The 22,096-nt window shown below is 35.1% G+C and overlaps 3 protein-coding genes across 3 annotated transcripts; 2 read left to right on the top strand and 1 right to left on the bottom strand.

Annotated features, from left to right (window-relative positions):
- Positions 1 to 551: 551 nt before the first annotated feature.
- Positions 552 to 13,395, top strand: LOC119077057 (EF-hand domain-containing protein D2 homolog). The gene is made up of 3 exons (XM_037184187.1): positions 552 to 1,034; positions 12,574 to 12,738; positions 12,802 to 13,395. Exons 1-3 carry the CDS (start codon positions 865 to 867, stop codon positions 13,055 to 13,057), a joined length of 591 nt encoding a protein of 196 aa, XP_037040082.1. The 5' UTR covers positions 552 to 864; the 3' UTR covers positions 13,058 to 13,395.
- Positions 13,396 to 14,484: 1,089 nt separating this feature from the next.
- Positions 14,485 to 20,959, top strand: LOC119077053 (zinc finger protein 184-like). Its single transcript, XM_037184184.1, has 5 exons — positions 14,485 to 14,641; positions 14,708 to 14,773; positions 14,839 to 16,378; positions 20,365 to 20,760; positions 20,833 to 20,959. Exons 1-5 carry the CDS (start codon positions 14,571 to 14,573, stop codon positions 20,950 to 20,952), a joined length of 2,193 nt encoding a protein of 730 aa, XP_037040079.1. The 5' UTR covers positions 14,485 to 14,570; the 3' UTR covers positions 20,953 to 20,959.
- Positions 16,688 to 19,166, bottom strand: LOC119077055 (WD and tetratricopeptide repeats protein 1). Its single transcript, XM_037184185.1, has 5 exons — positions 17,818 to 19,166; positions 17,656 to 17,728; positions 17,546 to 17,572; positions 16,995 to 17,488; positions 16,688 to 16,931 (listed from the first exon to the last, which is right to left on the bottom strand). The coding sequence occupies exons 1-5, from the start codon at positions 18,893 to 18,895 to the stop codon at positions 16,771 to 16,773; spliced, it is 1,833 nt and encodes a 610-aa protein (XP_037040080.1). The 5' UTR covers positions 18,896 to 19,166; the 3' UTR covers positions 16,688 to 16,770.
- Positions 20,960 to 22,096: the final 1,137 nt, after the last annotated feature.

Consider the following 22,096-nt stretch of genomic DNA (forward strand, 5'->3'; position numbering starts at 1 on the left):
AAAACGCAGATCCTGTTTTACCACCTCGTTTTTCAATTAGTCTCGCGTCGGCCATTGTTTACATAATGTACCTAGTTATTGATATCCTAACCGTTTATATCCTGTCAACAAATCACAGAACGAAATCATTTACAAATCTCTCTCTCTGAGACTGATGAGTGTTTACATTTTCAATTGAATGAACGAGGATACATACTGTCTCATTTCCTTTATATTTTCCGCTCACTTTCCCAATACTCATTGCATATTTCTGAAAAGGGAAAATAGGGTGAGGTGGATTGGATATAACCAACAGCTTCGAATTTAAAAATTAAAAGTTTGGCGTAATATTGGTTGTAATGAACATAAAATCCAAGCTACAGACACATTATTATCGTAATAATTCACTCACAAGTTCAAAATCAAAAATAAGTTTAAATTTTCTATCACCCTGCAGTCCAACAAAAAACGCGAAAAGAGAGAGCGTAACAAACCAAAAGAGAGTAAAACGAGAATGGAAAATGTAAAAGATACTCCAGCATTGCGGTATCAACATTATATTACTATCGCTCACAATTTTCGATTGACCAGTTTAGTTGCAAGTGAGTATCGTGTTGATGTGGTTTGAATTTGAGCTGCACCACGTTTTTTGTGTCGTTGGAAAAGTAAACATCCCGCGTTGTATATGAATATAGCATCCTATTTCTACAGAAAGACAATATTGTAACTTTATCGTAAAATATACCAACGGATCGACTTGAAAATAGATTTTATTTCGAAGAAAAGTGCTGAATTTGAAATATTTATATTTCGTGCACTTAAGAGTTTTGAGTGATTGATTAAAATTTTGGTTTTTGAGTACCACAACGGAGAAACAGTATCAGTATGTCAGCGGATTCAGAATTAAGTTCAATTTTAAATCGACGACAACAGATCAATGACGACCTTGAAAACGGCAAGGAAGTTAAGCACACGTTCAAAGCGGTCAATATCTATACTGAGTTTCATGAATTCAGTCGCAAGGAGATCAAAGAATATCAGGCCACCTTCAATAAGTAAGTGGAAATTTGGTTTTTATGTTTATATTATATGCCAAAAGAATGCGATAACGCACTTTCTATCTTGTGTCGAATAAATGGCGCATATTGAACCCAATCACATTTCATCGTTACAATAAATTCGGAAATATAATCTATAATTAGACGCAATAAATGAACCAATAATAATGTTCTGTGTAGCATGTGTGTAGGTGTTCTACGAAAGCATTAACGAGAACATTTTTTTCGATATACACAAAAAAAAAGTTTCGAAAAATCAAAGCGCTTAAATCAGCAATCACCAAGTCGTCCAACTTTAATTGAAAAATCGAATATATTCCAATCGTTTATCAATTTGATTAACCTTGACCCTTCAAGCAACATTACATTGTACCTATACTCGAACGTCTACGACTTGTATTTCTCTTATTGACCTGGCGAAAGAGTTTTCTTGTCGTGTTGCGTATAGATTTTTTTGTTGTTTAGGCATGAAATTCACCTCGGTTATTGGATATATGACCTTGCAAGGACAAAGTGTATGAGAGAGAATGAACGAAAACACCACGATTTTTGAGTCTGGAACAAAAAGGTTTATGAATAAAATATCGGATAGAAACCATCATTTTTGTATACAGACAATCGGTTAGTTACAATGTGATATTCTCTCGAAAAAACGCTATGTCGGTCGACGAGATAAGCAGCTATTTAGAGATATTATAACAGAGATAATTTGATGAAATTTTCTTTTATTAAGAAGTACCAGAAATGACGATAAAATTTCCTTGGTTCGGTTGTAAATATTGATTGAATTCTGGAATGTGTAATTTGTTTCATTGATTTCTCCACGTCTAGCCCACGACCTCGACATATTTTTTAAATGTTCTAATGCGACTGCGTTTCTTATCGCTATAAAAAAAAAACCTGGAATATAATACCGCACTGCTTGACGGCTCAGACCAGAATCGTTTTTTATTCAATTGTTTATTTACATCAGCCATTAAGAGTAATCATTCTCTTCATTTTCTGCCAGTCATGTTAAATCGAATGAAAATGGCATGTTGTGAGAAAAATGTATACAAAAAATGCAAAATGCAAACGCAGACCTGAATTCTTATAAAAGTTTAAAAGAAGTGAATTTTTATTTGTCATGAAAAGTCATTCAACCAAAATTCTGTCATTTTGTCCTGACTCCGAAGCGATTTCTTTTTACACTTTAGGTCTACAATTAAATGTTGAAACAGAAGAAGTGATAGGCTTACGGAATTTCATCAATATCATTTCTAAAAAAATCTACTGCATTAATGATCCGAGTCCCTAACTGTTGCCCGCTCTATATTTTCCATAATCTTGTTCGTTATAACTGACTTGCAAAAATGGAGATTCCTCTTAATCGTCTGCATATAAATACAATTACGATTATTGAAAAGAAATAAAGATTAGTTGAACCTTGACTGCCATAATGGCAGTGCCATTTATTGTTGTGAGTATGAGCAACCAATTATAATATCAAATAAAAACTAAATATGTAATTGGTAATCCCGTATGGCAACATGCGATATTAATATGATTCGGTTTGTTCTATTGTTCGAAAATTATATTACTCAGTTTCGCAAACAATAAAGCATCGTTTTATGATATTACAATGCTAAAATAGAACATACACAGCAAATTCTAAAACGATAATTAAGTTATTAATGAAAATCGCAATCGCCAGCAAATATTAACCGGAGAAAGATCGAATAAGGGCATCAACAACTCGAATTCATCATTATTTGCTTGATGATCATTTCTTCAAATTATTTTATTAATTGTAAATGATTCACGAATCGTACCAGGTATAATCTTATAGTCATCATCAAAATATTACGCTAAATAAAAATGAAAAGATCGTATAACATAGACCCACATTACACCGTGCATATATAGCCACAATATACCGAGACCGCGATTTAAGTGCTATATGAACTAACTGATAAAGTTCGTCATTTTACTGCTGAAAGTCAAAATTCTCTAGGAATGTGCATTTCAAACATTAAGTATAAATGCAATGTCAACCTTTATTCTTTGTAATGATTATGAATAATTGTTGTTGAGTGGACGATTTTATGTGCATTTTTAACTTTGCGTCTTGTGTTTAAGTTGTTTGGTTTATCGACGCTCCAAACATCCAATTAAATAAATAAATATTTCTACAACAAAAACCTATAAATATATTCGAAGGTCAACGTCTTGAGAGATAAATAACAAAACAAAAAATTATAACGAAGCGATAAAATGGAAATGTAATAATTATTTTGTTTGCTTTTAGTAGACTAATTTGTCGTCTTTCACACTTTTGTTGCTTCATTTTCTGCTCTCAGACAAAACTTATACAGACTTCGGTGGATATGGGTTGATTATGCAATAAATAATATTGTGTCAATATGTTCAGTCGATTCGATTATCTAGTTAAACATGTCTATTCTCTGATAAGCTACATAAAACGTTTTTGTTCAAAGCATAAGGGTGAGATTTATGATCCCACTCCCACTCGTCAAAATAAACACTTGGACAGAGGTGCATATATAATATCTTATATGTCGATACAAAGACAAATCCGAAACAGTGTGATGCCAAACTCGCTTCGCTCGTATCGTCACATCCACATCTAGTCGTGTGTGGAAATTCGAGCTATTCGCGGTATCCTGGAGTTTTCAGAAAAATTCTTTAGATATCGGGAAATCGAAAATATCAGGAAAAATAAGTGGCGAAAAATCAAATTTACGATTTTAGATACCAGGAAATTTGACTCTGATACCGGGAAGAAAACAAAATTTCCGCACGCGCATCTAGTGCGCAAAACAATTGTTATTTACATAACAAGTGATAAAAAGTTGAAAGGTAGACTTTTAGTGTGAGTCGAAGCCGAGGTCAATAAACACACGAAAACGTGATTTTTCAACTTTTATCTCGAGTAATGGATTTTACATGCTACATGCATCAAAAACCGTGCTTTTCAGGTTTTAAGTACTTCTTTCGACGCATTTCATAGCTCGGGATAAAAATGAAAAGTCTCTTTTTATCCCTAGTCATGTAAAATATTAAACATGCTTTTGAAACCTAAACCAATTTTCTTGTTTTCTCTAGGGGTGTAATAAGCCACTTTCGACCCTAGTGAAAACAAAAGCATGTAAATTCATTTAGACACAAGAAAATAGCTATTTCATACTAAAGTGCAACTCAATTGCCCCTAATAGATAAAAATGTAAACCTTAGCCACCATTCGATATGCGTTTTATCACTGTTGTCTACTATTTCATTCGGCAGATAATTTTTACTTGACGTATCTGTTTATGTAACTTTATACGACAGATATCACGGGCTATATCCATCCATATGATAAAGAGAAAAATTCTTTGCTACACAGAAATGGTGGTATGGCTACGACCCTGTTGTGTCTTATAAATTACCATAATACCATTACGTTCACTGTAAAACACGCATATAAAACATATTTGCACGTAATCGAAAATGCGAACAGTATTTAAAAAAAATTGATATTCACATTGGAAAACTATCAAATATTAGCATAATGTTTGTTCATATGAATTAAAACTGTTGGCTGGTTTGATATTAGCGCAATTAAACGAAAACATTTGCCAAAAATTTAAGACAGAAACGAACAAAAAAGTTATTCAAGAAAAATGGAAACTAGTTCTGCCGAAGTTTTTGTAAAAATATTCGCCAATTATAGAAAGACTTCCTATAAATTAAGTTTGGTTGAAAGTTTGGGTAATTTATATTCCATTACTGGCACATCAAATAGGCAATTTCGCACCGCAGGTTTCATTTTACTATACACTTCTGAAAGTTGGCTATTTTTTATTGACAATAAAATTAAATTTCTTTCGTTTGGGTTTCTGTCTATTAAAAGTCTGTTCCTCTTTGTTTGTTATTCTAATTTACAATGTTCAAATAAATATGTTCCAATCATAAACGTCAGAGAAGCCTAAGCTTGTGTTTTATTATGTACGTTGAGACTTAAGAGTAATTAAACTACAAACATTAATGTTATGTACAGATCTCGTGATACACATCACTTCTACTTGATTTGTTTACACCACAGATGTGAAGCGGGTTTAGTTATAGACTCTAGAACTTTGTTAATTCAAGATAATTTATAAAAATAAAGAGACAGCACGGCATTGTTTAGAAGCTGATGAGAGATAACAAACGTTTTCCGGCTTATACTGCAAGTATGCAAAAAAAGCTCGTAAAAATGTTTATAACAACAACCTAAACTGTTTTATTTAAAGCAAGACATTTGTTATCACACTTACACTTGTTATTTGCAAGGGCAAATTAGTGTGTCGTGGTTCTCTTTCCACCGGCGGAATTACCAGGTTCAATAATTTCAATCCAATCCATATTATTCATTGGAGAGATTGCTATTTTTACTTAGTTAACGTAAGCAAAACTTGAGATTTATAAGTTGTATGAAGAAAGTTACTTATAAATTCCAAGTTTTACTAATTTATACCGCTCTGCAGAATGTATAACAGTAACGCAAAGACTTTTGCAGCTTTTCAACGAAACTTTTCGGTGCCATTATTTCAAAGACAAACAAATTATTCAATTTCCTTATTCATTCGAATAATTTATCTGTTTAGGAATTACAATAATTATCTCATCAATATTAACTTATCATTGTGCTGAACACACCGGTTCGCAAATCAATAACATTTTAAAAGCCATAAATGACTTCAGATGCGCTATCGTATAATACTGATAGTGAAAGCAAATTTCGTGATTCTTTTTTTTTCATTCGAATTAATTGAAATGAATTAAAGTGATTAAAATATCGGGTGTGTGTGTATGGATGGCAATGTTCGTGAAATTGAAAGTGATAAAAATGCAAACGACATGCATTATTGTACACTACCCATTATAATTCGCTGATAATATGAATGAAAGTGATTTGCATGCTTTTAAAAATAACATAACATAATGGTCTGTACAATACCGGCTCTGTGAATGAATGGAAATTATTTATATTTTTATATTGGTCTCTGCGCTTCTACGACGTACATATACAGGTTTTCCATTGTCAATAAATTAAAATTTCTGAAAAAAAAATTTGAATTAAACTTTGAATAAATCAACGGCATCCACAGTGAAAACTTCCTATCTCGTCATCGATTTCCTCATTTCAAGTAATTTCACTTAAATTTTACTGATGGGCAAATGCACTCGATGACTTGCTAGTTGAAAATTATGAATTGAAAATCATTTTTTAATTAACCCATTTATTGGTTTCCAAAACATAAACTTTTTATCTAAGTTACAGACGAAGGTATCCACGATACACATTAAAAAGACCATCTTAACCTAAATTCAAATTTTCTTCACATTATAAAAGATGAAAATGAATCGACTGAAGTGTTTACAAAAATAAATCGCAAAGAAGTTTCACAATTCCTAATGCTGATGCAGCTTAAAAATAAATGAACGAAAATATACAGTTGAATATGAAAGATCAACTGAACCAATGACTTGGAAATATTTATTTTATTGAAATTGAAAGATGAGCATAAAGCAAACCGAAAAGCTCTTATTCTTCTAGAGTTCTATTAGATATTATCGAGGAGTCAGGGGAACGAGTTTCGCATTCATAAAATAACTGTTTGGTGCACGTCGACTGTTTTATTATCATAATAAATTCTGTGGTACATCAACTACAGTCTGCATGTCTGCAAATCATTGCTCACCCATGTTTTATGATGCTATCACGCAAATAACTTTCCATTACGGGTATATAATGTAACGGTTTACTACTCTCGTTTTCCATATCATTTCATTGCAAACGTTTACCAACCATACGTTATATCATGTCATCATTAATGCGTACGCACATACCTCAAATAAATCAAATGAAGAAATTAATAGAAAAATTTACTTTTCCTCATATTGTGAAACAGTCATGAACTATGGGAGAAAAGTCACTGCTTCATTTTTTTCTTTCTTTTAATTCATTTTGTTTCAATTTGATTAATGTGGTTCCGCAATATTACACCGTATACGGATTCATTTCCTTCTCTAGCTTCATAATGGCATGTAAGAATTGTGTTACAATTTTTGTAAAATAATTTTAAAATATGGTCATGGAAGTGTACTGAACCATACATCCAAATTAACACGCATTGGATGGTATGCATAATATATAATTGCTGTGGTTGAAATTATATTTTCGTTATTTATGTTTTGATTGAATAAGTTTTGTTATTGTTAAACAATGTGGGTCTTAACCTAATTCTTCCAATTAAATAATTTTTCTATTCATAGGCACAACAATCAATACCAATGATTGCCTTGGATATTTTGATATAGATCTGTGCTTGATGTCTATATAATATATCTAAAGTTATTAAATTTGAGCCCAATGTATGAAAATATGACTTCGCATCGCCCTTATCGATTTTCGAAGAACGATTATTCAATTAAGTCTTTAATCTAAAGTCTAAACAGTATATCGATATCGATTGAAACGATAACAATATTGATTTCAAATGCATTTTTCGATTGAGTCTATGATATTCACCACACAAACCATAAAAACTAATACTTGGCGCGAATTAGATTAGGATTAAATTACTGCCACAATCCACAATGCAAATGGTAGTTTCTTGTTGGAATAATTCAGTGTAATTTAATACGAGTGTTTCAGTTTTAACATAGAGCCACATTAGTGCGGCATTTAAATGTTCCAATCGAATCAATTTGTGTTTGGTAATGGTAAAGAGTTATTTGGACGATATGTCTCGCTTCGCTCGTTCTACAGTAATCGGAATTGTTGGCGACGCATCTCTGTTGAATAATGCAAGGAAAAGATTTTTATTACAACTGAAATTGAGGACATTAGACTTTGAACAGACGATGCATTTTTTCTACTACTTTCCTCAGCGTGTCAGTGGCCCGAAAAACCATAAATAAATATTAACGTGTGAGCTGATTAAATATAATTCTTAAAACAAACTCATGAAATGAATATACGTTTATGAATCAAGTTTTTTACACCGGCGAAACAGTGAAAAATCAGGTCAATTGTATATGTAGCAGTTAGCATATATGGGACGAGTCTTGATGAAGTCATTTAATTTAAAACCGTTGGGCCAAACACATCCAAATAAATTTCTAAATAATTTTCTGTTGTATGTCTTCATTGGTCCTTTAGGCTAGAGTTAGAACTGATCTTTCTTCGTAAAAACCACAGCCTTACGTTATCGAAAAAATGTTCAATCATTGATAACGAAATGTTTAAGAGTTAATTCGCCAATTTTTAGACCACTTGGAAAACCAGCTATCTCCGATATTATTGTGTTACAATTCAACAAATTGGAGAGGTTTTGCGATCATGTGCGTATCGAATATTTCACTTGTCGTAGTATAGATCGGTCAAAAACCCATAAAAGAGTAAAAAGTTACACAAGTCCTTGTGTATACTTCCAAAACAACTGATATCGTTATAGGTGACGCTTTCTGCGCTTGTACGCAAAAATTGTAATTGTAATTGTAAAAGAATTTTTTCGGTAAAATTTTTGCGTACAAGCGCAGAAAGCGTCACATACCAGCAATGTTTTAAAGACAGACTATGTTCACTCTGCATCGCTACACCATTTCCCTACAGTCAAAGAGGCAAAATGTAAAAAATAGTGTTTTTTCAGAAAGAGTCTCTCTCGGAATCGATCGGTTATGGGCTAGAATTGTCCACCAGACTAATAAAAAAAAAACTATTTTGGACGAGAATTAGGTTCAAATTTACTCTTTTATTCCAGCCGTAAAGGTCAACTTTTTTTCAAATGGTCCGCAAATCCTGCAACACAAAACTTCTGAAGTCAAATTTTGATATGTGATGGTGGCTGAGGTCAGCTACCATAATATGTAGTCGGCCCCTCAGAACAATGATGTTGCAGAGATACTCCACTATTTGAAAGTTGACCATACTTTGACTGCTGGATGGCCATGGGTGGTGAGTGCGGAAGTTAGGGTAGGCTCAAATTGTCGGCCGTGGACAGGCCAACAATCCTACAAAGTTTTAACTTTTCGGGTTCTTCCTTCCTCAAGAAATTGTTAAAAAATTGTATTCACCACCCCTTGACATCATATGACATGTACACACATTACACCCAAACTGGATTTTTTTTTGTAAAAAATGGCAGACACCCGTTCGCTAGAATTGAACGACGAATCGAATGAGCTATAATTAAATACTATCGGAGATAGCTTCTTTCAAAAATTGAAAATATGGCTGACGAATTGGCGAATTGACTCTTAATGTTAAAGTGCCGCATAAAAATTATGATTCTTTTAAAACCCTGTACAGCGCATTCAATCTCACACAAGTTACATAAAAAAGTATCATTAAAATTGGAACTGACTTGCTTTTTATAACATTAAATCTCTCACATTATACAGTGAGTACTTTATAACGTTCGTGGTGTGCAATACGCGCACAATACAATTTATTTCACATAAAATTATCACCAGCAACCAAATGCAATTTCATTTTTTAATTTAAGTATTTATTTGACTGCATACAATGTGCGAGTGCAAATGATTGTCATTGTCTCGAGTTCAATAGAGCACGACTTAGTCATGCCGTTAAAATGTGAGTTATATTGGCACACAATAGTTTAAAATTGGTCACGTCATTTGCACTTTAAAGAAAAAAAAAATCTGGAACGTGATAAAGTGCAGGTGAAATTCCTAATCAAATAGACGATATAGACATTATAGGCGAGTATAACATACTCACATCGACGCACATATTGATAGAAGGTGACTGTGTGGACAGAACACCAAATACAATTACATAGTTCAAAAAACTCTTGTTTCTTTGAACTCAAAATGTTTCACATTAAATTTTGTATTCAAATTATCGAAACAACCGAAATCGAAAGTGATTCCCTGACTGCAGGTCAGTTTTAGCCGGAAATTGTTTGGTGTTGCTACCAATGTGACATCAAGTTCCTGAATCATCTAACATTTCGCATTTTGTCATGCACATGCTTCGCGATAAAACTCCATATGCGTGTGGTTTTTATACCATCAACCCAGACTATATAATTACACACTCTCACCGTCAATAATGCAATGCCGTATGAATCACCCAACCACTCACAGAAACAGTCATAAAAAAGACCGTTGTGAACCTTTACCGGGCCCATTAGGTTTATTATTTTTACACTGCAAAAGGGTTAATTTGCAACAATACTTTTAATAAAATGCGATTGAATGAAACAGATATGATGAAACAGATTATCGTATATAACTGACCATGCACGGTACGCTGCTGCCGTATGTGTATATGCAAGTATACAACACCCGGTTGTAATTTACATATGAATAATAATATAGTATGAGGAATTACGCTCCCTAATATTTTGCGTGAAAAGAATTTTGAGTTCATCTCGTCAATGTTTATTGATGTTTTTTTTCGTAGTAAATGAAAAACGCAGAAAACGTTTCCTTGTCCAAAATTATCTGTGAAAGACATGCGGGGAATTCAGATTTAAATTTGATGGGGTTCGACGACTTTAATTTAAATGTTAATTCAAAAACCCAATTTTCGGTTTTTTATGTACATCAATAAACAAATAAAGTTTCCTCATATTCTAAACCTTTCTGACTATTCATTGAGTCAAATATAAAAACACAAATTTTCAAGCAAATTTTCGTTTACTCAGAGCCCTCAAGAACCAATTCAGACAAGTAAAAATTTTGTTTTCATTAGACTGATAGACATTACAAATGTTTGCCACCACAAAACCTCTAGCAGTGTCGACTGAAAATGTACAATATGCTTATGCACTAAACATACAAAGTATTAATGCACTTTCTCGCATCAAAAACTGACATCTTATAATCGGAATTCAGTGCATAACTGAATGTAATTATGTTGGTTCATTGTTACTTATATGCGTTCGGCATCATAATATAATACAAGTATAAATACCACCATATAAGGGGTTCTTGACATTTATTCACGCATTTCTTTATATAAATTTGTTTTGTTCCTCGCTGTATGTATTCAAAATAATAAGCGGTTTGTTGGTTTGCTTGAAGCAGTTGGTGTTTTATCAATGATGAGTTAATTAAAATAAATAACGGTTATCGCGCGGTTATCATATAAATTTGTCGCTCCAGTCAGCCGCTGACTTCAGTGTATGATACTTGGAAATTTTTTGACGGACGAGCAAGTTGATAATTTGAAACCATTTTTGGGCATTGCTATTCTAAGATATAATTATGACATATCGCCACTGTGTCATTATTTAATTTAATGGACACAGTAATATAATATAGTCGTATTCAATTCATTCTTTATGTAGTCATTTTGTTCGCGAGAAGATAAACATCTATAAGAGGGAGATGATGCACACTAGCGCCATATCAGAGGAAACATTTGGTTGATTAATTTAAAATAAGTTCCTAATGCTGAGTAACCTCTTTACCGTTCCAAAGAAACCATTCGAATTACTTTACCTTTCACAGATGACCGGTCCAAAATCCTTACACCTAAACCTCCATAATATTTTAAGCAGTCGCGTGTTTAAAAGTTACATTGCTAAATTTTTTTAATTAAGGCCTACTATTTCGTCAGGTCATGAAATTTTGAGGTCAGGTCTATTTCAGGTCAGATCAAAACTGACCTGAAACCTGAAATTGACTTAATAACAAAACCTGAAAATTTTCAGGTTGACCTGAATTCATTTTGATATTAAAATAAAAAGCTTAAAAGACTTTGATTTCGGTAATATCACAAGGCTTCTAGGAAAATGTGTGATGAATAAACTTTACATTTTTGTTTTCAACAAATATTCACTAGTTCGACCCCTCGTAAATTTATATTACATAGAGACGTAAGCGTTAGAAGTAATTTTTGCAGGTTATAAAATACTAAACCCTGCTTCATTACGAGTTCAAAGAGGTATATCTCGCCTCTCTCGGAATTGTCGTTTTCGTGGTAGAGCTGTTTGAAAAATCGGTTGTTTTCAAGTGGAAATTTTTTCACACAGATTATCTCGGGTAATAAAGAGTCGACTTTCTTTCAAATTTTAGGGGATTGTAGTGCTAGACTAGACCGATCACATAAGCTACCAAATACGTTGGGCTGTTGGCTGTACTGGCTTCAGTGACTGTATTGAGAAAAAATTCTCTGACTACTAACGGGTGCGCGCATCAGCAAACCTAACGGTTTAGGGTTCCATTAGAAGGCTTAAGGAAAAAGAGGAATTGATTGTCGAAAAAAACAGGAATTGATCGAAACAAAAATACTTATCTGCTCTCAGGATTGCATATCAAGTGCTAAATTGTACAAGGAAAATGTATTCTGCGATCGAATTTTCTTTTTCTTGAGATCAATTCTTGTTTTTCTGCTATCGATTTCTCTTTTTCTTGGAATCATTTATCTTTTTAGAATTATCAGTTTAAATAAATAATTTTCTATTTAAATATTCATAGACGAATTCGAGAAACTATTTAATTAAGTTGCTAACGATTTTTTAAAAATTATTTTCAGATACGACACTGGAAACGATAGTTTTCTATGTTTGAACGAGCTGAAATTTATGATGGAAAAACTTGGTGCGCCGCAAACTCACCTGGGACTGAAAGCAATGATTCAGGAAGTTGATGAGGACAAGGACAGCAAAATTTCATTCAGGGAATTTCTGCTAATCTTCAGGTTACTTACATCAAACAACAAAAATCCTCGAATTTGTTTAACAATCGCAATAACTCATTACAGAAAAGCTAAAGCTGGCGAATTGAACACCGAATCCGGTCTGGGCCAACTGGCCCGTTTAACTGAAATCAATGTAGATGAAGTGGGCGTCAATGGTGCAAAAGAATTTTTCGAAGCCAAAATTGAACAACAGAAATTGTCGAATAAATTCCATGACGAAATTAAGCTGGAACAGGAGGAACGTCGAAAGGAGGAAGAGGAGAAACTTAGGCGGAAACAACTGTTCCAGCAAAGAGCTGCTCAGTTCAAACAAAACTAAGTTCAGTATTTTTATCAGTCAATGTTATGAATTGTTTGTGCGGAAAATCCGTTGAAAATTAAAATTAGGAATTTATGACAGTGTGCGAGTGTGTGCGTATAATAAGCAAAATGCACGTAAATGTATAATTGGTGTAAGTGTTATTTTATGCCTTGAAAGAAAAGAATTAATTTGAAAAACTTGTTGGTAGGACGGAAAAGATATTTCTATTTTATAATTGACGAATTTTACCATTAATTTTTTGTCTTCAGTCATTAAGTGTATTGCTTTTAATTAGATGTAAATCGTAACTGTAAAAAAAGGATAAGACGAAACAATAAAAAATGTAAAGTGAAACTTAAGAAAATGTTTTGTTTATTCCGCTTCAATAAATAAATAAATGATAGAAGAGTAATAGGATGCACTTTGGAGGAACTACAGTTGTCACTGAAATCTTATTGGAATTGAATTGTTGTTAGCAAGCATCCTCAACGTCACAACGGTGTTTTTAGCACTTATTCATCGTTCTGAACTGGTTCGTACTCGCATTAACAATACATTCAACGAATGTTTAACATTCGAATGTCAATGACAAGAAGAAATTGGAATAGTTATTTGTTCAACGATGGTATTGGAAGGGTGTTTTTCGTGGCCAGAGCGTAGCAGAATTTTTCTCCGAGGTAAACACAACGTTTTTCATATCCAAAGCCTTGCGAAGTGTCAGCGAAGAGGATAATAGTTATTTATAACATCGAGTACGAAGTACTTTGCACCGAGATTCGGCGTGGGGTAATTTGGCACACGGTGTTAAAACAACGTATTTTTGAACTACGTAAAAGGTGAACTCGCACACGATTTTTCGATACCAAAATTTTGTAAAAGGAGTCATTAAGTCAATGACATGGCTAAAAAGCATTTGCAGCAATATCCAATTCCAATGTCCAATTCTTTGAAATGAATGCAAATGAACTAAATATGGGGAATTCCCTTAGAAGCAAAGTTGGTTGTCATTAGTTTGCACACAAAACCGAACCGTCGATCGTCACGCCAGCGGTCATTTTAGTGATCTATAGAGTGTTATGATGAAAGAGATAGAAATATTTTGACAAGTACCCCAAGGCAACTTATAATAAACTGGTCTTCGGTCCTCTCGCTCTCAACGTAACACGTTGAAAGAGAAAGCAATATTTTGACAAGTACCCCAAGGCAAGTTAAATTAACTAGTCTTCGGATCTCTCGCTCTGATCATAACAGTCTATAAAGATGGGTGCGTTTACAAAATATCATTGTCATCGCTGTCGATGATAACAGCCTGTCCATGTAGTAGATTTCGCAATAATTTTTGTTCGAAGAAGTACTTTTCCACAATCGATAATTTGAAAATTGCGCGGTAGCAAAATGGTACTAGATTTTTTGGAAGTGACAACTGTCATAAGGTTCTGTCAAAGAAAACACATGAAGGACAAAAACTAAAAAAGTAAACAAATCTGATAAACTCAAAGAGTTTCCCTGTGAATCATTTAATCAATGAACAATGCCATCCTTTTGCGTCGTTTCGAATTGTGAATACAAGTACGCGTCTGCGGCAAACATTTCCTTTCACAAGTAAGTCTGATTTGTTAGAAACTGATTAATCGTAGCCCATCATCGAAAATCCCTTTGTCCACTCAGATTTCCATTAAATTCTCCCGAACTGCTGAAGAAATGGATTGAATTTACAGATAGGGGACCCGATTGGTATGTATCGATGCAATTGTAACATTAAATTTTTGGGTCACTCTTCACCATCACATCTTCCTTAGGTTTCCATCCAAGTGGAGTTCCATTTGTAGCAGACATTTTCTACCGTCAGATTTTCGCATTCAACATTTACGAAAATGCTTAAAGCGAACAGCCGCTCCATCGGTCACTATGAAAAGTCTGGACTTCAGTTCGATACCGGCCAACGATTTCAGCGAAAACCATTACAAAGTGAAGAGAATCGTTTGCCGTTTATGTGCGAAAGGTGGAACCGAAGATCAATCGAAAAGTATTCTGGAATTGGGTTCGACTTTGGTCAAATGTCTACCAACTATTCGACTGAGCATTTTGGAACATTTACCGAACGAAGTGTGTGGCGACTGCATAAAAAAATTAATTCAATATTCGTTGTTCATCGATCGTGTGGCATCGGTTCAAAAGGACTTTTTCGGCATCAATGCAGATGAAACGGATGGTCAATCGACAACGAAACCGATGATCATCAAGCAAGAGCCCATTGCGAACATTAAGCAAGAAATTTTCGAATTCAATAAGTCAACGAGAAACGTCGACGACTTTTTTCCACAAAGCTCCAGCGCACAAGACTATTATACGGACGGCGAGAGTGATGCATATTGCGAGTTCTGTGACTTCTTTTTCATAAACAACGTCGAGTTAAAGAATCACATTGTCGACTGTCATTCCGATAATCAATGCAATCCACGAGAACGGGCCAACAATTGTGAAATCATGGAAATCATAACATTGGAGAACGCTGCATTCATCGATTTAGATGAAAATTGCGTCGAGGAGAATACTGCGCCACAGTTGCAACGTGTAATGAAAGTGGAAGAAACTCCCGACGTCGATCGTCAGGATGTGTTAATCCAAACCATTTCAGCAGAACACAGTTATGCAAGTATGTTGACTACAATCAGTGAGGGACACACTTCCATTGTTCGTAATCTCAAACAGGAAGAAATGAATGTCCAAGTCAAATCGTTTATTCAACCTAAACAAGTGGAACCACCGTCTGTGAATGAAATTGAACCAGAGGATGGCATGTCAATGGAACCAATACACTACGAAACTGTTGAAACTGAACCATTGAAGGAAACAAGCTGTGACAAGCTCGAAAGTGAAACTTTGCTAAACGGGCAAACGGTTCACGTGCCGAAGACCAAAATTTGCCCCATTTGTACAGCGCATTGTCGAACGATATACCACTATTTCATGCATCGCAGCAAATATCACAATTGGAGCAAGAAAACTCGCCGTCCCAAACGCCGATTATACTTCAAGTGCTCTGACTGTTCGAAGATGTTCCTGTCGAAATTCGCATTCGACAATCACAATCGATATTCGTGCTCCAGTTTACGTTTTAAGTGTTCGATTTGCCATCTGGAATTCAGTTCGGGCATGTCGATGTTGATTCATAAAAGAATTTGTAAGGTGCTGATGGCCAGGTCATTCGAACAGAGCGACAATAATACCAAAGGCAACCGAAGGATGAAATTGGATTCTTATAGAAAATTGGTCAACTCTATTGGAAGACAGGGCCAAATTGTTTCTCAGCAGGCACCTGGTCGACCCACCAAGTCGGTAAGTTTTGTTTATTTGAATTCAAATTTGGCTAAAATGAAGGAAGTGAGTTGAGGGACTTCAATTTCTGAATGTTTTTAACGAAAGTGATGCACAAGAAGATTTTGGACCTCTTACAAATCCAACGTGACATTTTCGTTTTCTTTCGTTATATTGAACTAACAAAGTGTTGTCAGATGATGGATTTTCAGTTTACATGTTCGGGGTTTCGATGGCTTTTATTTTCTAATTATTTCTCAAGTAACAAGCCTGCCTGTGTCACTCATGACTAGTTCTAGCGATTCAGTACATCTGTCCAAACTCTTGCCGTTTAATTGATTCGGTTCCTTTATTTCACGGTGTATAAATTACATATAACATCAACATCACCACCCAAAATCAGTTCATTTTATCTAACTCGTTCGACACATTGGTTGTGACGTTATATCGAAGGGATCTGTTTGCATTCTTGTTTGATTCGACGAGACTATAGTATCGAAGTAGTGTACACGATTTTTCGGATCACTTTGATCTTCGGGTTGTGGACTCCACAGTCTAATTTCATGATCCAAACCTATCGGATAAAAAACATTTTTGTTAGAAATATTGCGAAAATTGAGGATTAGACGAAAATTACCACTGGTGGCCATTAGGCAAACGTACGGATGTGGCTGTACACAGTTAACTATAGCTCCATCCGCTTTGTACATGCTCAGGATCATATTGGACGGTCGTTCCCAAATAAAGAAATGGCCATCGTCGGAACCCGCGACAATGTATTTGCCATCGCTACCAAAGAAATTGGCTTCCTTAATATCCGTCGTGGTGTTACAGTGTCCGACGAACCATTCCTTATAATCCTTAGCTGACGATCGCAGTTGAATTTCATTTTCTGTGAGACTCAGAGTCAATCGTCCATCGGCGTCATTTTTCTCCAATTCCATTGCGCTATGAATGTCTTTCATCAACATTTTCACTCCATTGTCGTTGGCCGACTTCGGAAATCGTTTCTTCAATTCGTTCAAACATTCGTTCGACTCGGTCACGTAACCCAGTTCTAATAAAGCCCTTGCCAGCCGGAAGTGAGCTTTGACATAGTGTGGATCCAATTCCAGTGCTCTTTTACAATCTCTAAAATTAATGACAAGAATTGATCTTTAGTGTCGTGACCTGTAATTTCGAGGTTACCTTAAGGCAGCATAAACGTCACCATACCTAAAGTCAAGGAAACAAAGGATTAATGGAAAGTCGGAAAATTCAATTTTTAAGTAACAAAACGCAACCAAAAAGCAACCTACCAATTCCGTCGCATGTACGCTGTAGCTCGGTTCAAATATAAAACTGAATTGTCTCTCATTAGTTCAATGGCTTCTGAAAAGTTGAAATAAAATTATTTTCGTTGAATTACAGCGCCGACCAAAAGTATATTAGGTGCAATAGAGGTCAATGACCAATTTTACCTGTGTACTGCGTAATGGCCTGCAAATACTTTTCATTTTCCAAATATTCATTTCCGATCTTTTTCAGAATTTCCACGTCCTGACTCAGATTCCGTTTAGTTGTTTCTTTTGCATCATCTCGTTCTCCTAGCGGTGGAAGCTCAAAGAAAACCGGTTCCTTAGCGTTAACAACGTCATACAAGTAAATTTGTTCTGTGCCCATGTTCACCAGCAATTCCGTTCCATCCGGACTAAACGCCAAATAAGTTATGGCTTTCTGTTGTATGATTGAATGTGAGCGTAAATGTTTCCTGAATTGACCCGGAGCGAAATATGTCACACAATTCGTTGGCACATGGATAACATCCGAATCGGTGACTCGTTCTTCTCCATGCTTTATTGTATTACGCAGTGATATCATGCGTCGATCATAAATGCGTGCATACGGATCATTTGAACCGACACCGAGCAGCTCCGGGCGACGAGGATTGATTGCCACACATTTCACTTCTCTGTTCCTCGACGTTTCGTCGTTCAAATCGAGCAGAACGACTTTGCTTCCCAAATTACACGAATGCGGCTCACGAATATCAAACTGAAGTACGTATCCATCTTCACCGGACGACCAAAGCATTGACGGATGTTCCGGAGCTGTTGTCAGGCGCTTCACGCGTAGTGAATGACAATGGCACGACCATATCGGCTCTGTGCTGTTAGTAACATCGAATACGTAAACATAACTGTCTCCGGCTCCAGTGGCTATTTTTGAGTCTTGACTTTGCGGTAGAAATTTTACCGAAAAAATGTTATTGTGATGCGGCGTTTGAATATCGGTTAATCTACAATGTCTGAATGGGTCCCAGATCATAATATGCTGGTCGTCCGATACTGATGCTAAGCGCTGTCCATTTTCACTCCACTCGAGACAATTGACACATCCATTATGCCCTTCAAGTGTCGCCTCCAGCTCCAATCTATCAATGAATTGTGGGGCCGCTTGTAGCCGATTCCTTATTAGCGTTTCAATGCTGTAATAAGATCTATTGCTAATTAATTGGGCCGTATTCAACGATTTCGAGTAAATGTGTGTGCGTTTCATTTCAACGAGAGATTTTTATCATGTATTCACTGTGTTGATTTGGCATAGAAAAATGCACCATTCCATTTATTGAGCAAACTGAGCAGATTTTGTAGATGATTTTTAAACCATTTACGGTTATCGTTAAACAGAATAAAATAGTTTTCCTTTTTTGGATTGAATTTATTGCACAGCCAAAATAAAAATTGATTTTTCACTACCAAATGACTTCATTGAGAAATTTTTTGTTGTTTTTCAATCGCAGTGTTATGGGTGTTATGTCAAATTGTGTTGAAGAGTAGATCGTTCAGTGTTGTTAATTTCTTGTTTTTTGTTTTGTATGAAAAAACTGACAGGTACATAACGGCTGCAAAAAATAGGAATTTGAAGTTGACACTACCAGCAAATCAATCTGAGATGCTTCGTTTGTTTTTTTATAAATATGGAAGATTGTCGTCATATTCCAACATTGAGTATAGGTTTGTTCCAAGTAACTGTAAACACGAACTTTGACAACCCAAAAAACGACAATTTCATCAACAGCAACGTCGCTTACGTGATATTTCATACAAATCGAGCAACGTCGCCTACGCGATTTACACAGAGATATTATTGAGGTTATGGTTATATGGATGAAATTTGACAATTCATTTGGCCTTGGAACAAATTGACAAGTGTCAAATTTAGAGGATTTAATTCAACGAAAACATGTCATCTGTCTTCACAAAACAAACGCAGTGCCTACTGTGATCAACCTCCGAATATTTTCTATGTTCATGCTAGTAGAAGTGCTGTGGCTCTAGGGATACTATCTAGGTTTAACACGTAGCGGATAATGCTCGAGCTGGCACTTTAGACACACCGGAAAGTGCTAAAGGAGTCGAGGAATACCTCCAAATAAATTTCTAAGAATCAAAAGTCAAATCTTTGATTTTTAGAAATTTATTTGGAGTTCACGAGTCGCAATAATCGGCAACGTTTTAATAACTTTTACATGCTCCATGCGACGAAAACCGTACTTTTCATGTTTTAAGCACTTCTTTCGACGCCCTCAGCATGTAAAATCCATTACATAACTCGCTATAAAAATGAAAAGTCTCGTTTTCGTGTGTTTATTGACCTCGGCTTCGCCTCGGATCAACAAAATTCACACGAAAACTCTACTTTTCATCTTTTTATCGCTAGTCATGTAAAATACTATTTTTTTCTCTAAATCCTGAATAATTGTAACTTCAGAAGTTAATCATTAAGCTTTTACTTCTGTTGTTCAATGAATCACATAATATTTGTCACAAAATCTTTTACTTCATTTGCTTCAACATACATTTTGCGATCAGAATTTCAAGAAGAAACTAATTTCCATTTACCTTATGATCTTGTGAATATTAAGCACAGAAATGAGTACATTGGAACAGTGGAACAAAATTAAACCGCACGGATCATCCACGATATTAGCCTAAACTGTTTCTTTTCCTTACACTTTGTAATAGGTTCATCATCACCGACATCGTACACGAGATAAAAATGACATTCGCATAACGCATGTGGTCGTTTCATCGGCCAACGCAACAGAAAGTTTTCGGCCTAACAAACGCGGGGGAAAGAGGAGAGATATAGATCCATTACAACCTTATACAAAACATGGTTGTACCAAGGACTGCATGTCTGCATGCGACAAGCAATTAAAAGTTACCAAAAACAATAATACACAGCATGGCCTTACTCGCATAGCAGACTCGCCACAACTATACGCTTGTAACATATGCAATAAACAGTTTCGCATCAAAAGTTACCTGTATCAGCACCTAGTCACACACGACAATGAACGAAAACATAAATGTAACATGTGTACAAAGGAGTTCAAAAGATTGGCTGGGCTGAATCAGGTGAGAAATTGATTAACCGCTGAACCGCTGAAAGGAGTGATAATGACTTTCTAATGTTCATTTTATCGACAGCATATTCGAGGATACCACTACAAAATTAAGCCACACGAATGTACCGTTTGTAAGCATAGGTTTGCTTTAAAAGGAGATATGCGCAGATGTAGACATTCAACTTTGCAAAATAAAACATAAAAACAACTTCTAATTATATCTTGATTTTGTTTTGAGTCTAATCTAACCTATAATGATAAGTTGATAGGGTAACGGCACTGGTTACAAGCTCTCTTCTAGCTACGAGCTCTGAAAGAGAAAATCGAATGGTATGACTCTGTGCATGAGAGAGACAAAACAGGGGCTCGTAATAGAGAAAGCTCGTATCCGGTGTAGTTACACTACCCAAAGTATATAAACACTGAAGGTAATGCAGACCCTCAGCGGATCAGAGAAATTACAGATCCAAACTTTCAGGTGAATTCATTTTCGTATGTTGTCTAACTTAGACTTGTGCAACATGACGGCCCTAAATCCTTCCAATTCACCACTAAATACAACTTGACGCAAACGGATTTTATATGCGTGCAACATAACGTCGCTAAATCGTTCCAAATTCACCACTAGATGCAACTTGACGCAAACGAATTCAATACGTGTGCAACATGAAGGAGCTGAAATTCACCTGAAAATTTGGATCCGTGTGTAACTGTGGATTTGCATTACCTTCAGTGTTTATATTCATTCATTCATTGTTCATTTTCAGTCGACTTAATACAAGCGGACTTAACTTAGGTATCGCAGGTAGGACTAGGTAGCAAATAAATTAGCATAAAAGGTACAATAACATAAAGGAATCACTGATAATAAATAGGTCGTCGATAATATCACAAATTAAGATCGTCGTATCAAAGTTAAAAGTAGAAAATTAGGGAAAAGAAAGGAAAAAAAAATATCACAATAATAAGAACTGGCTATACTTTGACACTACCCTCCTTTCTCAGTCGAACTAAGTAATTTGGCAATGTGATTACATTCCTTGTGGTATTTCGATTCGTTTATAGTTTTATCCAATTTAATTGCCAATTCGTATCGCAAGACTCATCACTACTACAATAGGTCTGAATAGGACTAAAATAAAAGATAAATAGTCTCAGAAGTAGGTCTTCTGTTAGCCTTCAACACATGGAACGAAATATAAGGTTTTTTCGTCTCAAATAACACGATTCAATCAACTTTTAATTTTTACTTCGCTTTTCTTTCCATTCACCATTATAAAAATTGTAATCCAGGAATAGTGGCAGAAACGTAATCAATATATAGCTCATGGGCCTGACGCTATTCA

This window comes from Bradysia coprophila, unplaced genomic scaffold (genome assembly GCF_014529535.1).
Source record: "Bradysia coprophila strain Holo2 unplaced genomic scaffold, BU_Bcop_v1 contig_232, whole genome shotgun sequence".
NCBI classification, from domain to species: domain Eukaryota; kingdom Metazoa; phylum Arthropoda; class Insecta; order Diptera; family Sciaridae; genus Bradysia; species Bradysia coprophila.

Coding starts and splice junctions, on each gene's coding strand:
- LOC119077055 (XM_037184185.1), bottom strand. CDS start 18,895: ATGAAACGCACACACATTTACTCGAAATCGTTGAATACGGCCCAATTA. Junction 17,573..17,655: donor GCGTACATGCGACGGAATTG/GTAGGTTGCTTT, acceptor CCTTGACTTTAG/GTATGGTGACGTTTATGCTG. Junction 16,932..16,994: donor TTGCCTAATGGCCACCAGTG/GTAATTTTCGTC, acceptor TTTATCCGATAG/GTTTGGATCATGAAATTAGA.
- LOC119077057 (XM_037184187.1), top strand. CDS start 865: ATGTCAGCGGATTCAGAATTAAGTTCAATTTTAAATCGACGACAACAG. Junction 1,035..12,573: donor TATCAGGCCACCTTCAATAA/GTAAGTGGAAAT, acceptor AATTATTTTCAG/ATACGACACTGGAAACGATA. Junction 12,739..12,801: donor GAATTTCTGCTAATCTTCAG/GTTACTTACATC, acceptor AACTCATTACAG/AAAAGCTAAAGCTGGCGAAT.
- LOC119077053 (XM_037184184.1), top strand. CDS start 14,571: ATGCCATCCTTTTGCGTCGTTTCGAATTGTGAATACAAGTACGCGTCT. Junction 16,379..20,364: donor CTGGTCGACCCACCAAGTCG/GTAAGTTTTGTT, acceptor ACTTTGTAATAG/GTTCATCATCACCGACATCG. Junction 20,761..20,832: donor GATTGGCTGGGCTGAATCAG/GTGAGAAATTGA, acceptor TTTTATCGACAG/CATATTCGAGGATACCACTA.